General features: G+C 40.4%; 1 protein-coding gene across 3 annotated transcripts in view; it reads right to left on the bottom strand.

The window, feature by feature from the left end:
* Positions 1-5,641: 5,641 nt before the first annotated feature.
* Positions 5,642-13,638, bottom strand: part of Wrn (WRN RecQ like helicase) — a 101,388-nt gene continuing 93,391 nt past the window's right edge. For 2 of the 3 annotated variants that reach the window (XM_038325628.1, XM_038325629.1), the window contains exons 33-35: positions 10,760-10,962; positions 8,080-8,124; positions 5,642-7,763 (exon numbers count right to left, since the gene is read on the bottom strand). In XM_038325628.1, coding sequence (XP_038181556.1) covers positions 7,644-7,763; positions 8,080-8,124; positions 10,760-10,962 — 368 coding nt within the window. In that variant the 3' untranslated portion in view covers positions 5,642-7,643. The remainder of the gene's footprint in view (positions 7,764-8,079; positions 8,125-10,759; positions 10,963-13,638) is intronic. The other variant, XM_038325630.1, reaches the window with a different exon arrangement.

Here is a 13,638-nt window from a genome sequence, read left to right as displayed (position 1 = left end):
TACATTATATTCTGATCACACTTTGCCCCTTCCCAACCCTTCCCAAATTTTCCTACCTCCCTACCCACTCTACTCCACGCCCCTTGTTTCTCTTTAAAAGACAGGAACAAATAACAAGAAACTCATGTACACACACACACATACCACAAAACTGGAAACCAAAACATACAAGTAAAAGATCAACAAGACAAAAAATGCCCAAGCAAAGCAACATAAGGCAAAATGTCTACAGAAATACCCTTGTTAATTTTGTGTTGGTCACCTAAGCACAGGTCACCCCTGAGCACAGGGTCTGTCCTAAAGTATGGTTAGTATACCCAATGAGACTCTATTGAAGAAGACTAATTTTTCCTTTGCCAGCAGGTACCAAACTGCCAATCGTTTCTTGGTAGGGGGTGGAGCTTGTGTCCACCTCCCCATCTCAGTGCTGGAACCCTTATGTTACAAGGTAGTGGGATTTCATTATGGCATCTGCCATTTTTCCTTTAACATTTTCCTGCAATCTCTGACTTAATTGATGTGGGAAGACTCCCCCCACTGTGGGCAGCACCATTCCCTAGGCAAGGGGTCCTAAACTGTAGACGAGCAGAGAAGTCAAGCTGAGGGCAGGTAAGCAAGCAAGCAAGCAAGCAGGCTGTGTGTGCTCACTGCTCTTGACCATGGGTGTGATGGGACGACTGTCTCAAGTTCTTGCCACTTCCCTTCCCTCCTGTGATGGACGACAATCTGGGATTGTGAACCAAAATGAACCCTTTCTCCTCTAAACTGCTTTTGTTGGAGTGTTTATCCGGAAACAACCGGGAAATTGTAGAAGGAGCAGCGGGGCTGCGTCCTGCCACCCGGCTAGCTTTACACCGAAATAATTACACGGAAACTGTATTCATTTAAACACTGCCTGGCCCATTAGTTTCAGCCTCTTATTGGCTAACTTCTCACATCTTGCTTTAACCCATATTTAGTAATCTATATAGCACCACGAGGTGGTCGCTTACCAAAAGAGATCTTAACCTGCATCCATCTCTGAGAGGAGAGGCATGGCAACTTCATATGGCGACTGCCTGAAGCGTCTGCCCACTCCTTCTTCCCACAATTCTGTTCTGTTTACTCCGCCTACCTAATTTTCTGTCCTATTAAAGGGCCAAGGCAGTTTCTTTATTAACCAATGAAAGTAACACATAGACACTCCTCCATCAGGAAATAGAACAAATAGAACTAAAATCCCCTGAAACCATGAGACAATAAGTCTCCCTTTTAAGTCTTCCATCAGGTATTGTAAGAGAAGTAAAAATTTTAATACAGTAACCTTCACTATATGAAAACAACAGTAAAGTTTTCCTTGTTAAACTGTGCTTTACAATTTTTATTTTTCCATTTTATTCATTTGGGGGAGGAGGGTAGCACAATGCCATAATTACGTGTAGAGGTCAGAGGATAACCTACAGAAGCCAGTTCTCTCCTTCCAGGAATTAAACTTAGGTTATTAGGTTTGACAACAGGCAGTCTAAGCCATCTCAGCGTACCTGATCCATGATTTGAAGAACAAAGAGAGACATGTAGCTGGAGGACTTAAAGTCTGGGCAAGGAGGACATACTAGTTACTTTCCTGTTGCTCTACTAAAAACCAATGACCAATGTAACTTAGAAAATGAAAGGTTTGTTGGGGACTTAAAGCTCCAAAAGGATAATATATTACTCCATGACGGCGGAGCAGAGCCACCAGGCACCTAGAGCAGCAAAGAGCTCGCAAAAATGGCGGGAGTCTTTTGAGCCCTCAAAGCCTGCCCTCAGTGGCGCCCGTGATCCAGGAAAGCCACGTCTCCTAAGCCTCCCAGGCACCAAGGATTCAAATGCCTGGGACTTACGGGGGTGGGGGGGGGGCGGCGGGATCTCCTTCAAAACATCTCAGCTCAGAGGCCTTGTAGTGAGTAAAAGAAATCATCAACAGTGGAGGGAAAAGAAAACGGGCGAAAGAGCGGCTGGAGCCAGTTCCCTGACCCAGCACACCCAGGGTTTGCTTGCCGATTGCCAACCAGGCACAGCCCACCTTACACTTCAGTCTCTGGAAAAAATGGCACATCTTGTCACTCCCAATACCGTTCTGTGTGCGAACTGTTCCTGAAATGCCTCCCTATTGCACACTTGGAAAGTCCTTATCTCCTCAGATGGGACAGATCCTCTCTCAGGATTCTGAGGGCTTCTTCCATGTTTCTCTATCCATTTCCCTACCCAAATGACCCACCCTAGTTACCGAACACATGCCTGTTTTTTCTGTGCTGGTTGTGACATTTGTTCTTCAGTGAGTGTTGATCTGCCTACGGCAGGCTATAAATTTAAAATTTTTTGAGTCCCCATTGTTCCAAGACAGAAAGGTATACACCATGACCATCTTTCCCTCTTGATTTTCAGTTTTGTACTAGATAGGTGATTACCATTGCTAAGTGGATTGACCCCAAAACCCTATCAACCGTATTACCTGAAATTGCCAATTTTGACCAGCAGATGGTGGTCTTGAACCAGTGTGGTAAAATGCTAGATCGTTTGGCCAGTGTGAAAATAAGCCAAAGCAAATAAATAACACAACATGGACTCACATGTTCTTAGAGGATGCTTAAAATAGTATAAAACTCAAGTGAGTCGACGAAAATTATAAATTACTCCTTCCAAAACTAAGAGCGTTTGGGGTGGGAGTGTTTCAAGACCCTCTCCTCCTGTCTTAGTCAACATTCTGTCTTAGTTTAAATATCCATAATTAGCTAGGATAAGACTTGGGAGAATTAAATGTATACTTCAGACTGAGAATTCATGGAGATCCACTTCATGAACCAGAATATCCCATGAAAATAAATTACTGATTATTTTGATAACTCATTCCACAATATTCATCCCTCTCTCTCTTTTTTGTTGTTATGGTTAAACAGAAACATTACCTTGGTGCACTGAGAAATCTAGCCAAGTGCCCCTAAGTGTCCAAACTGTCTAACTGACCCACTTACATCAAGCTGTTAGGCGGCCTCCTGATTGTTTTCTCCTGCAGCTTGCCTGTAGGAAGGGTGACAATAGCTCCTGTTCACTGGTCACAAGCACATTCTGTTCTCCAGATGCTCCAAGCCTGCTTCCTCTTTTACACAGTGATTTTAAGAAGAGTCTTATGGTGGATCAATGTGCTTAAGACTGGAATCACAAGTCCCAGTCAATTCTCACGGCTCTGTAGTGTCTCCCTTCGCCCACTACGCTCTTACCCGCCCCACAACCCCTCCTTACCCGTCACTGTGTCACCGGCTCCAAAACTACGCTCTGCAGAAGGTAAGTACTCATTAAATGTGTTAAATCAACTAAGAGCCAAAAATCTGCCTTGAAACAGGAGTCCACTTCAGGCTGCCGGCACAGATCTCTGGCTGAGCACAAGACAGGAACAGGAAACAGGACCATGGTGATGTCCAGCAGGAGTGTCTGTGACATAGGCTGCCTGACTCTGTCTTCTCTCGTAGATGCTTCTGCAGTTACAGGGAGGAAAAACTACAGCAGGGACAAACTGTTTGCTTATCTGTTTGAGGCAGGGTCTCACCGCAGTCAGGTCATTACGCTGCACCCTGCATCCTCCTACATCCACCTCCCAAGTGCTGGTATTGCATGCATAGTTTACTGTGCCCAGATCTGGCTCTAAACAATATTGTGGAGTTCAATGAGGCTTGGCGTTTCTAAGTGATTTGCCCCATCACCTAGCTAATAAATAGCAGAACTATGGACTTTAATATGTGTTGCTGATGGCTAGGGTTACAAATGGAAGGAAGCTTTTGTGGTCCGTGTGATTTGAGACCAGACGTAACCCAGCTATCTCAACAGAAGTAAGACCTAGGACTAGTAGAATTGTAGAGATGACTATCTGAAACGGCTCCGACTAGATCCTATAGCATGTGGATACTCCCACTCATTCATTCAGCGTTTTCTGTTTTTTTGCCTGGTGTTACTCTTTTCTAGGTGGCAGACACAGCCGTGGACAATACAGACAAAAGTTGCTCCTCCTCCTGTCGAATTTATATTCTAGTGGGACATCATACACAAACATAGCACAACTTCTAATCCATTGGAAATGGGATGTAGAACTCTTTCATAAACTGGAACCGTTAAAAGAGACTGCACTGCAGTGCACTACAATGTTAAATAATTCAGGCGAGATGTTGTTTTGTTGTGGCAATGCCTGGGATGGGAGCCACAGTCGTTGGGGTACTGGGCGGTGCTGGGGTGAGAGCCACAGACTAGGGTACTGGGCAGTGCTGGGGTGGGAGCCACAGTTGTTAGGGAACTGGGTGGCGCTGGGGCGGGAGCCACAGACTTCAGTGTACTAAGCAGTGCTGGGGTGGGAGCCACAGTTGTTAGTGCACTGGGTGTGTTCCCTGCCACTGAGCTGTACCCTGAGTCCCTTCATTTGAACAGAAGGGAAGGACTGAGGACTTTGCCATAGTTCACAGAGAGACTTGAAAGAGTAAAGAACACCCAGTGGGGACATCCTCCCAGCTTGGGCATCTTCAGGGACAGTGCAGGATGCAACAAGAGCTAAATAGACAGGCAGATCCCACAAGGTGCTGCCTGTCCTGCAGGAGTTTCAAAGATGTTAAAAATAGCCTCAAAAAAAAAAAAAAAAAAAAAAAAGTCAAAGCAACACTGTTCAACTTAGCTTAAAAAATGTATTCACTATCAAGCAATATGAAGCCAGTTAACTAATTCATAATATACCATGTCAAATAATATACTATAAATGTCATAAGATGATGGAGGGTCTTCTGTCTATACGTTACTTTCATTGGTAAAATAAAGAAACTTCCTTGGCGTTTTGATAGGGTAGAATTTAGATAGGCGGAGTAGACAGAACAGAATACTGGGAGGAAAAAGGGAGAGACAGAGAGCTGCCCGCCATGAAGCTGCCAGGTCAGACATGTCCCGGTAAACCACAAGCTCGTGGTGACATACAGATTATTAGAAATGGGTTGAATCAATATGTGAGAGTTAGCCAATAAGAGGCTAGAACTAAGCTCCCGGAGGCAACTGATGGTGAAGGCAATAGCCTGTATTGTTTGGGGGAGTTGCTTGGACGTCGCTGTCCAACAACTTGAAGGGAGGTTTCTCATGCTTAGCGCTGGGGGTTTTATAAGCGGTCTCTTGTTCCTGAGGGGAGGAGCATTATCACCTGAGGTAGTATAATTTTATTTAAACCATACACACACACAGAGAGAGAGACAGAGACAGACAGAGACAGAGACAGAGAGACAGCCAGGCCAGCCTGTCTACATAGTGAGCTCCAAGCTGAACAAGGCTATATTGAGACTATCTGAAGAAACCAAACCAAGCCCAATACGTTTAAATAAACATAAAGTATGCTTCCCTATGGCTTTTCAGACATTGTTAGTGTTAGTTTCGCCCCCTCCTTCCCTCTTCCTCTCCCTCATTGCTCTTCCTCTCAGCAGTTAAAGTCCCTGCCTTGTTCTTCCCACTGCCCTTCACAGAACCTGTGCTTTTCTACCCCACACCCACCCCTTGTCCTGCCCCCAGGCTCCTTCTTCAGTGCCCTCAAGGTTACTTTTGACTTTCCTGGTTTCTGCAGTTACTCAGTATACACTTATATACACAGATATATTCTCAGATCTGAGACTTTTTTCCAAAGATTTATTGATTCATTTAAAAACAGTAAACCAATTACATTTTAACATAAACACTGTTTGTTCTAAAGGGGTATTTTCACCAAAGCTTGACAAGGATGGCACTGTTTCATCTCATTGTGTAGATGAGCTTAGGAGAAGAGGCTGGGGTCCCGGCCTTCTGCATTTGGTCTATCTGGACACGCTACTTTGCCTGAGGTATGTGAGGAAAACCCGAGTTCATACAAGTATGCAGTTGGAAAAGACAGGATATTTTATTCAAATAACAGTAGAGAATCTTCTTTGAAGCTATACCAAAACTGTAGATGTTTCTTAATGATTATTCATGCTGTGTTATAGGAAACTACAGCCATCTTTTCATTCTTGGTTACATTGAGATTTGCTGGTCCCTTTTCTGCCTCCATCAGGTCTGTTAAGCAATGTATCTCTATATTACAGCATGTCTCAGTCATCCATACATAAAACACTGATTTCTTGGATTACTTAGATGTTCCAGACATAGAAAAAAACTTTAGATAGCATCAAAAAAATCAAATGTTTATTTTATCCATCTCATTAGAAAAGTCTTCAGGTCAAGGAAAGCTGCCCAGGTTCCCAGGGAAGGACCTGAGTTCACCAAGATTATAAGTTCTACTAGAAATTTCAGTTTTATCACTGAGAATAAATGCTAGTAAGTAATTTTCTTTAAAGCAATAGGCTAACTTCATTCGGTATTGAGGAAAAATCTGCACCAGGTCTAAAATTTTTGCCAGCAAATTTTATTTTGCAGTTCCATTAAAAAAACTATCCAATTCAACTCATAATTCAAATAATTAAGTAGGTGTTTTCCTACAGATGAACACTATATCCAGCATGAAGCTTGAGGTCAGAGAGAACACCAACTCGTACGTTGTAGAAACACACATTAAGGTACAGAAATATAGAAGTAACTAGAAAATGTCCATGGCAAACTTCATGGGACCTACTGTCTGTAACAGGAAGCAGAAAAATGAGAACATGGAGATTTTATGTTTAAGTATAATCTGAATGTTTATGATAAAATTCATCCACATATTATAGGTGTAACAAGTTAAAAAAATACATATATAAAATTCTGGCAGGTTACAAAAAGTGGCTTTGATTATCTCCCAGTGGACCCTTGGGTGGCTTTTCCCCCAGCTACTCTGCATTCAAGTATGTATTTCTTCTGTATTAATAACAGTCCATTTCTATTTACAAAAAAATTAATCGAAGGTTCAAAAAAATAAGGTATATGGTAAACTGCCTAAAGTTAAATAATAAAAGTTTACCCAGAACAGAGCTGAATTTTAAATTTTTAAGTTCTTTGTGAAACATAAGACATATATTCATTTTTGGCATCTTCAAACATTGAAGGTACTCATCGTAAATAAATAAATGAAAATTAAATATATTTAATATTCAGTATGGAGGACATTGCTTTACTTGAAAAATAATACACATTGTGTGGAAAATGCATAGCATTTAGTTGCCTTTGTAACTGGAACCCTTCCAACACTCCCCACCCCACTTAAACAGAAGGCAATGTGTGGTGCACTGGCATCGTCTGGCAGTGCACACAGAAAGGAAAGACAATCTGTAAAACAAGCCTGCTGCCGTACATTCACAGGGCACCAGCTGGGCACTCAAGACTGCTTCCTATCAGTCAGTACACAGCTACTAAACCCGCTCTCTAGGTCAGAGACACGGCCCACATTCCCCTCGTCCATTACTATGGGGAGAAGAGAGACTGCACCATGAGACGGAGGCAAGGGTTCTGAAGGGAACCAACAATGAGATTCCAGCTTGTACTCGCGGTCTCTGACGATTCAGATGCCTTACCTCAACTGTGGGCAGGTGATTAAAGACTCAATGCTCAATATTTAAGTGAGTTTTACTTTGAACCTTAAGAAATTTTAAAGTTAACATAGTTTTTGTATTCTTTACAGGAATAAGGACAGCAGGACACACAAGTTGTTCTGCAGCTGTCTCTTAACTAAAAAGCCCTTTCTTTTTTGTCTTGGCCATTGATGAGCTGCCAGTATCAGCTGAGGACACATTTCCTTTGGCAAACCACTCAGGTAATTTTCTTTTTGACATTTCAGATGACATCTACAGAGAACAGAAACACAAAGAAATATTCATACAACTGAAAAAGCACAAGAGCTATAAAAACAACTCAGAAACCCTCAACAATTTTCCTCAAAGTGAAATAGAAACATCTATAGAATCCTTTTGGGGGTAAAAAAATCTAATAAATAAGTAAAGAGAAAAAGTATGTCATTTCCTTAAGAATTTACTTATAATCCCAACACCATTCACTTTAAAGATGATTTGTTATTATTATTATTATTATTATTATTATTATTATTAGTGTGTGTGTGTGTATGTGTGTGTCTACGTGTACATGCTACATCAACTACAATACCTTGTGGAAGACAGAGGCATCATTCAAGGCTTCTTTCTCTTCTTTCTATAATGTTGCAGAACAGTCTCTCTTATTGTTTCTGCCATGCTGTGTACTCCACGCTACCTAGCCTACAAACTTCAGGAATTTTCCTTGTCTCCACCTCCCTATTGCCATGGGTGTACCAGGATCATAGATGCATGTCACTGCATCTGCCATTTTCACACGGGTTCTAGGAATCAAACTCAACCGCCGGCCTCACGTAGGCAAAGGCCTTTACCCACTGAACATTCCACTGGCTTCAGTACTGACTTTCAAGATACTCATTTGCCACATAAAACATTATTATATAATAATAACATAACATAAAACATGGACATTATTTCTGATCTATACAGCACGACACATTTATTTTGGATTGAGCAAAGTGGTGAATTTAAAGGGTTAAGTGCTATAACACTCATCTGGCGTGCACAAGGTCCCAAGTCCAAGAGTTTTCACAGAAAACAATAAAAACAAAAAACTCTAGAGAAGATGACTGTGATGGCCCGAGGAAGATATATATACATGTGCACACAGAAAGTTTATTGAGCACATGAGAAAGAAAACAGGTACTGACATCCGTGGTGGCAGGAGGCCAGGAGACTGACTCAGTCGGTGTTCAGCTCCTTGCGGTGGCCAAGAAGCAGCAAGAGCTCAAAAACACTCGTTGAATAAATGAGAAAAGTCTTTGCTTCATAGAACAATTTGAGAATTTCCTGACGACTGTAGATCTCCCCTTCTCAGAAAAAGAACAAGTACATACACACATACTGCTTTGCATGTGATTTTAGAGTCTCATCTACCAAAATCCTTAGGACTTGGTTAAAAGTCCCTTAAAAAACATTTAATAACATAAAAGGAATGTTTTCTGCCACACCACCCACACATGATAAAGCAAACAAAAATTACTACTTGAAGTAGGGAGTGCTCTACAAACCTACAATGGAACAAATATGAGCACGAAGCTGAGTCTTAATCTTAGAAAGACAGAAATCATGCTAATAAGAACACCACTCAGAATTTAGCCAAGTTAATTTACTTACTGGAAGCATTTGAAGGCTTCTATAATACGGTAGCTTTGTTTAAGTTAAATGTGCATAACGTATAACTTACAGCATTTTAAGAATGATAACTTTATATGTTTTATCAATTGCTTGCTATATTTTATTCTGATTTCTGCCTTTAAAAGGTTTCAAAATATTCACAGTTAAAGGGGGAAAGCCAAAGGTAATTAGGAAAAGGAATTGTATATTGAAATTTCACATTGAATGTTAAGATATTAAAGTAAAGAATTTTAAAAGAACAGTTATTTTTTAAAATACCAGTTCCCTTTATTTTGACATTATTGAGAAGAATAAGAGCCCGGTGCTGGAAACCCTACAAAGATTACCGTAGTGCTGAAGCGTGGAGCCTCGCTTCTAACTCAAGTGTTAACAGCTACAAGCCACAACAGCAAGCTTGCCATGGGAGAACTAAAGCACTTGTAGTAAGTTATTAAAAGCTCAGCAATTACTATCAGTGTGTCGTGTATTAAAGGTCACACCTGCAAATGGATAGTTGTTGGGACCATTTGGAGTCCTGGCCTCCAGCTGCTCTTCCCTGCTAGAGATCTTTACTTTCCTTCTGATTTGAGTTACTGAAAGCTGTGTCAAAGTTGTTTACCAGCTCTGCTTCACGAGCACGTGTTGCCTTGGCCTTGAGGATCAGAGGATGAGGTTTTCACCTGTTGGCCCACTTGACTGTTGGGTATATGAGCCTCCATGGTGCTATTGAATAAAGGGCTTCTTACCAGTGACTAGAGGTCCATGTCTCTGTCTCTCTGTCTGTGTGTCTTTGTATGTTTCAACCTCCAGCCCCTTGCCCGAAGCTCGGGAAATGTATGGTAGCGCATAGAGCACAGACAGGCGTTGTGTGCTGCATATAGTCACACCAGAGAATGATTCTTCTCTGGTACCATCTGCCATATAACACAGACATCATTTTTAATATCATCTAAAATAACACTGAATGTGGACTTTTTCTAACTATGCAAAAGACTTCGTGTGTTATGCTCATAATCATAACTATCAACATGTAGAGTACAATCTTCACACCAGAGCATGAGGATGACAGATCAACTAGCGGGAAGCATTTATAATCAAGTTTGTCTTCACTTCCATAAACCATACACGATGCCAGCTACACAAAGCAAACTCCATTAACTACATCTCTGGAATGAGGTGTATTTCTCCAGATCACAAAGACCATACAGGTAAAATGTAAGCCGTGATTCTGTACAATAAATTATACTTGCTTTACTGTCTTTTAAAAACAGCTTTTCTCACATCTTATTTTGAAAAGCAAAGGGAATAGCACACACAGATGTATATATTACAACAGATCAAAATATATCCACTGAGCCTGCGACGTGAACAAGGTGGCACTTTGTAGACGTGTAAACGTGTAATAAATGTGTAAACATGTAAACATGTAAACGTGTAATAAACATGTAAACATGTAATAAACGTGTAAACGTGTAATAAACGTGTAAACGTGTAATAAACGGGTAAACGTGTAATAAACGTGCAAACGTGTAATAAACGTGTAAACGTGTAATAAACGTGTAAGCGTGTAATAAACGTGCAAGCGTGTAATAAACGTGTAAACGTGTAATAAACACCTTGGTATCAGCGACCACATCCTTGGTTCTCTTAAAGCTCACGCCGCTCTCTTCAGAGCCGGGCAAACATCTCTTTCTGTTGGGGTCACAGGAAGGCTGGCTTCTGCTGTCACCACTCTCTAGGATCTCAATTACCATGTGGATAAGGTACGTGTCAATGTTCTCAGGGACTAACATTCGAATGAGTTTAACTTTATACATATCTGCAAAAGATAAGAAAACCAAACCAACAAAAGTTAAGCAGAAAGTTTAGAAAACTACCCGGTGAAAATGATGAAATACTATATGGGAGGGAAGAAAATCGCTCAAGAAAATTTTTGTCTTTCACATGGTAACGTTAAGGAAAATGGGGTAACGCTCTGGTTCCTCCCCATGACTCCATCCAAACTTAGCTCAAGGACAGGCCAATACTAAGGATTCTGTAAGGAGTCTTTGGTAGGGTCCCTGAGAATAACAACCACGCACAGACCCTTTGTTAAAGGAAACTGTGCTTCAATTTCCAAATGTTGATTACAAATTTATTTCCCTTAAAAATGTATTCTTGGGCCTGGAGAGATACTCAGCAGGCAAGAGCACACCCTGCTCTGACAGAGGACCCAAGCTTCCAGTACTCACATCCAGAAGTTAACAACCACCTGTAGCTCTAGCTGCAGGGAATCTGATACCCGCTGCAGAGACATGAACATGCGCGCACACACACACACACACACACACACACACACACACACAATAAATTAGTTCTTTTAAAAATTACTCTTGTCGGGCATGGTGGCGCACACCTTTAATTCCAGCCCTCAGGAGGCAGAGGCAGGTGGATCTATGTGAGTTCGAGGCCAGCCTGGTTTACAGGGTGAGTTCCAGGACAACCAAAGCTGTTACAGAGAGAAACCCTGTCTCAGAAAACAAAACATTCTTAAAATATAAGTAATTGACACTTATAAATAATATCCTAACATAATTACATCGATAATATGTAGCATAACAAACCACACTATTTACTTAAAATGCTTATCCTGGGTGAATTATCCAGGAGACTATGCTCACCATAACATTGCTTTAATGAAGAACTGGAGACATGCAGCGCTCACAGCCAACCCTGCTATATACACAGAACAGAGCACCCTGCGACAGAGTTCTGACACAGGATTTTGCTTCAAGGAGCTTTCATGTGTTGTGGCAACACGATGAACGCATGTTGTATCGGTCATTCACGTGTGTGCACCGTGGAGGGCCGCCTACAGACGGAGGAGGACATTCACTGGAGCACCCTTTCCTTTCCACGCCATCCTCATTGTCAACGTCGAGTACAAGAGAACTAAGCAACCTAGAACCTATGTATTCATCTCCATTTTATAAAATACATCAAGCATTCCTGACACTTAATTCAACTTTGTGATCAGAAGCCAAGTATTTTTTAATGATACCTTGAAAACATGAATTTAAAATGGTGATATTTTCAAGTTTATTTTTTTCTTTTCTCCCAAAGACTGTGTGGCTTGCTACTCAAGGACTCATCCAAAATAGCAATTTTTTCTTAAGGCACAGATAAAAGTTATATACACCTAACAAAAATTAGTGAGGTTGGGTACTCACATAAATTACAGGTTTAGAATGTAAGACTTGTGTTAGGCATAGTCTTAGAAAGGACTATGCACTAAATATGTACTGAAATCATTAATGAGCTTATCATATGAACCCAATTACAATTGTATTCCTGGGGTCAATGCACCATTCTAATGATCACGAAACCCACCAGCTCTACTGCCGCGGGTGAGCACTCTGCTCTCTGCATGTAGCAGGCTCGACTGTGAGCACTCGGCTTCAATTTAAAACAAAAAACAAAAAAAAAAAAAACCAAACAAACAAACAAACTAGGTTCTGATAAACATCATAGTACATGTATTTTTTCCATATCTCTGGACTGCTGGATGTGGGGTTGCTGGTTCTCAGGTTAGATACATTGTGGTTTGATGTATACTGTAAATTATCTCTAAATTGTGCTATATCTAATACTATACCCATTAACCAAGCACATACTACTGAGCATCTGAAATTAAGTAATTCAAATTAATCATTAAATTTAAAAGTCAATACTATACCAGTTCACTTCATTCAACTTCAAAGTTTATGAAAGTTAAATATGGATCACTAATTTTTTCTGATGCTGCTATTTTCTCATCTAGCTCAGGCTGACCATGAACTCACTGTGTAGATATTAAAGACCTTGAGCTACCAATGATCTTTAGTTCCATTTCTTGGGCTCTGGGATTAGACACATGCACCAGCACACTGGCTAAGTATTTCTAATTAAACGTTAGCATCAGAAGGCATATTATGAACATAATCACATGCCTGAGAAGGCTTAGTAGAGAAAAAAAATGTAAAATAGCTTGCTAAGAACTTTGGATTAGTAGAACATTGAAGTTATATTTTAGTATACAGGACAGACTAAACTGTTATGAAAATTAATTGTATCTATTTAGTTTTTAATGTAGATATTGGAAAATTAAGCTGTCCTTGTGGTTAACATTATATTTCTATTGGGTAGTGCTGTTCTGGAGAAATCACTGAATTTTCCCACATTTCAATCAATTAATATAACAATACTATATTACATCCATTTTCTTCTGTGAGTTATTAACATTAGATAATGAAAATACACATCCTTAATTTTATGGTGGAAGTATTCAAACTATTTTTTTTAGAAAATCGTAAAGCTACTGAACTATAATGTTATACTAAGATTATTTTAAAAGAAACTTCATTTTTGAATAAATTTACTTCTAAAATTAAAAAGGTTAAAAAATTATAGCACACAAACATTTACCTCTAGATTAATTACTGATAGTGATATTATGTATAGAGTATTATGAATTAGA

This window comes from Arvicola amphibius, chromosome 4, assembly GCF_903992535.2.
Source record: "Arvicola amphibius chromosome 4, mArvAmp1.2, whole genome shotgun sequence".
Taxonomy (NCBI): domain Eukaryota; kingdom Metazoa; phylum Chordata; class Mammalia; order Rodentia; family Cricetidae; genus Arvicola; species Arvicola amphibius.
This window is presented reverse-complemented; position numbering and strand designations above follow the sequence as displayed.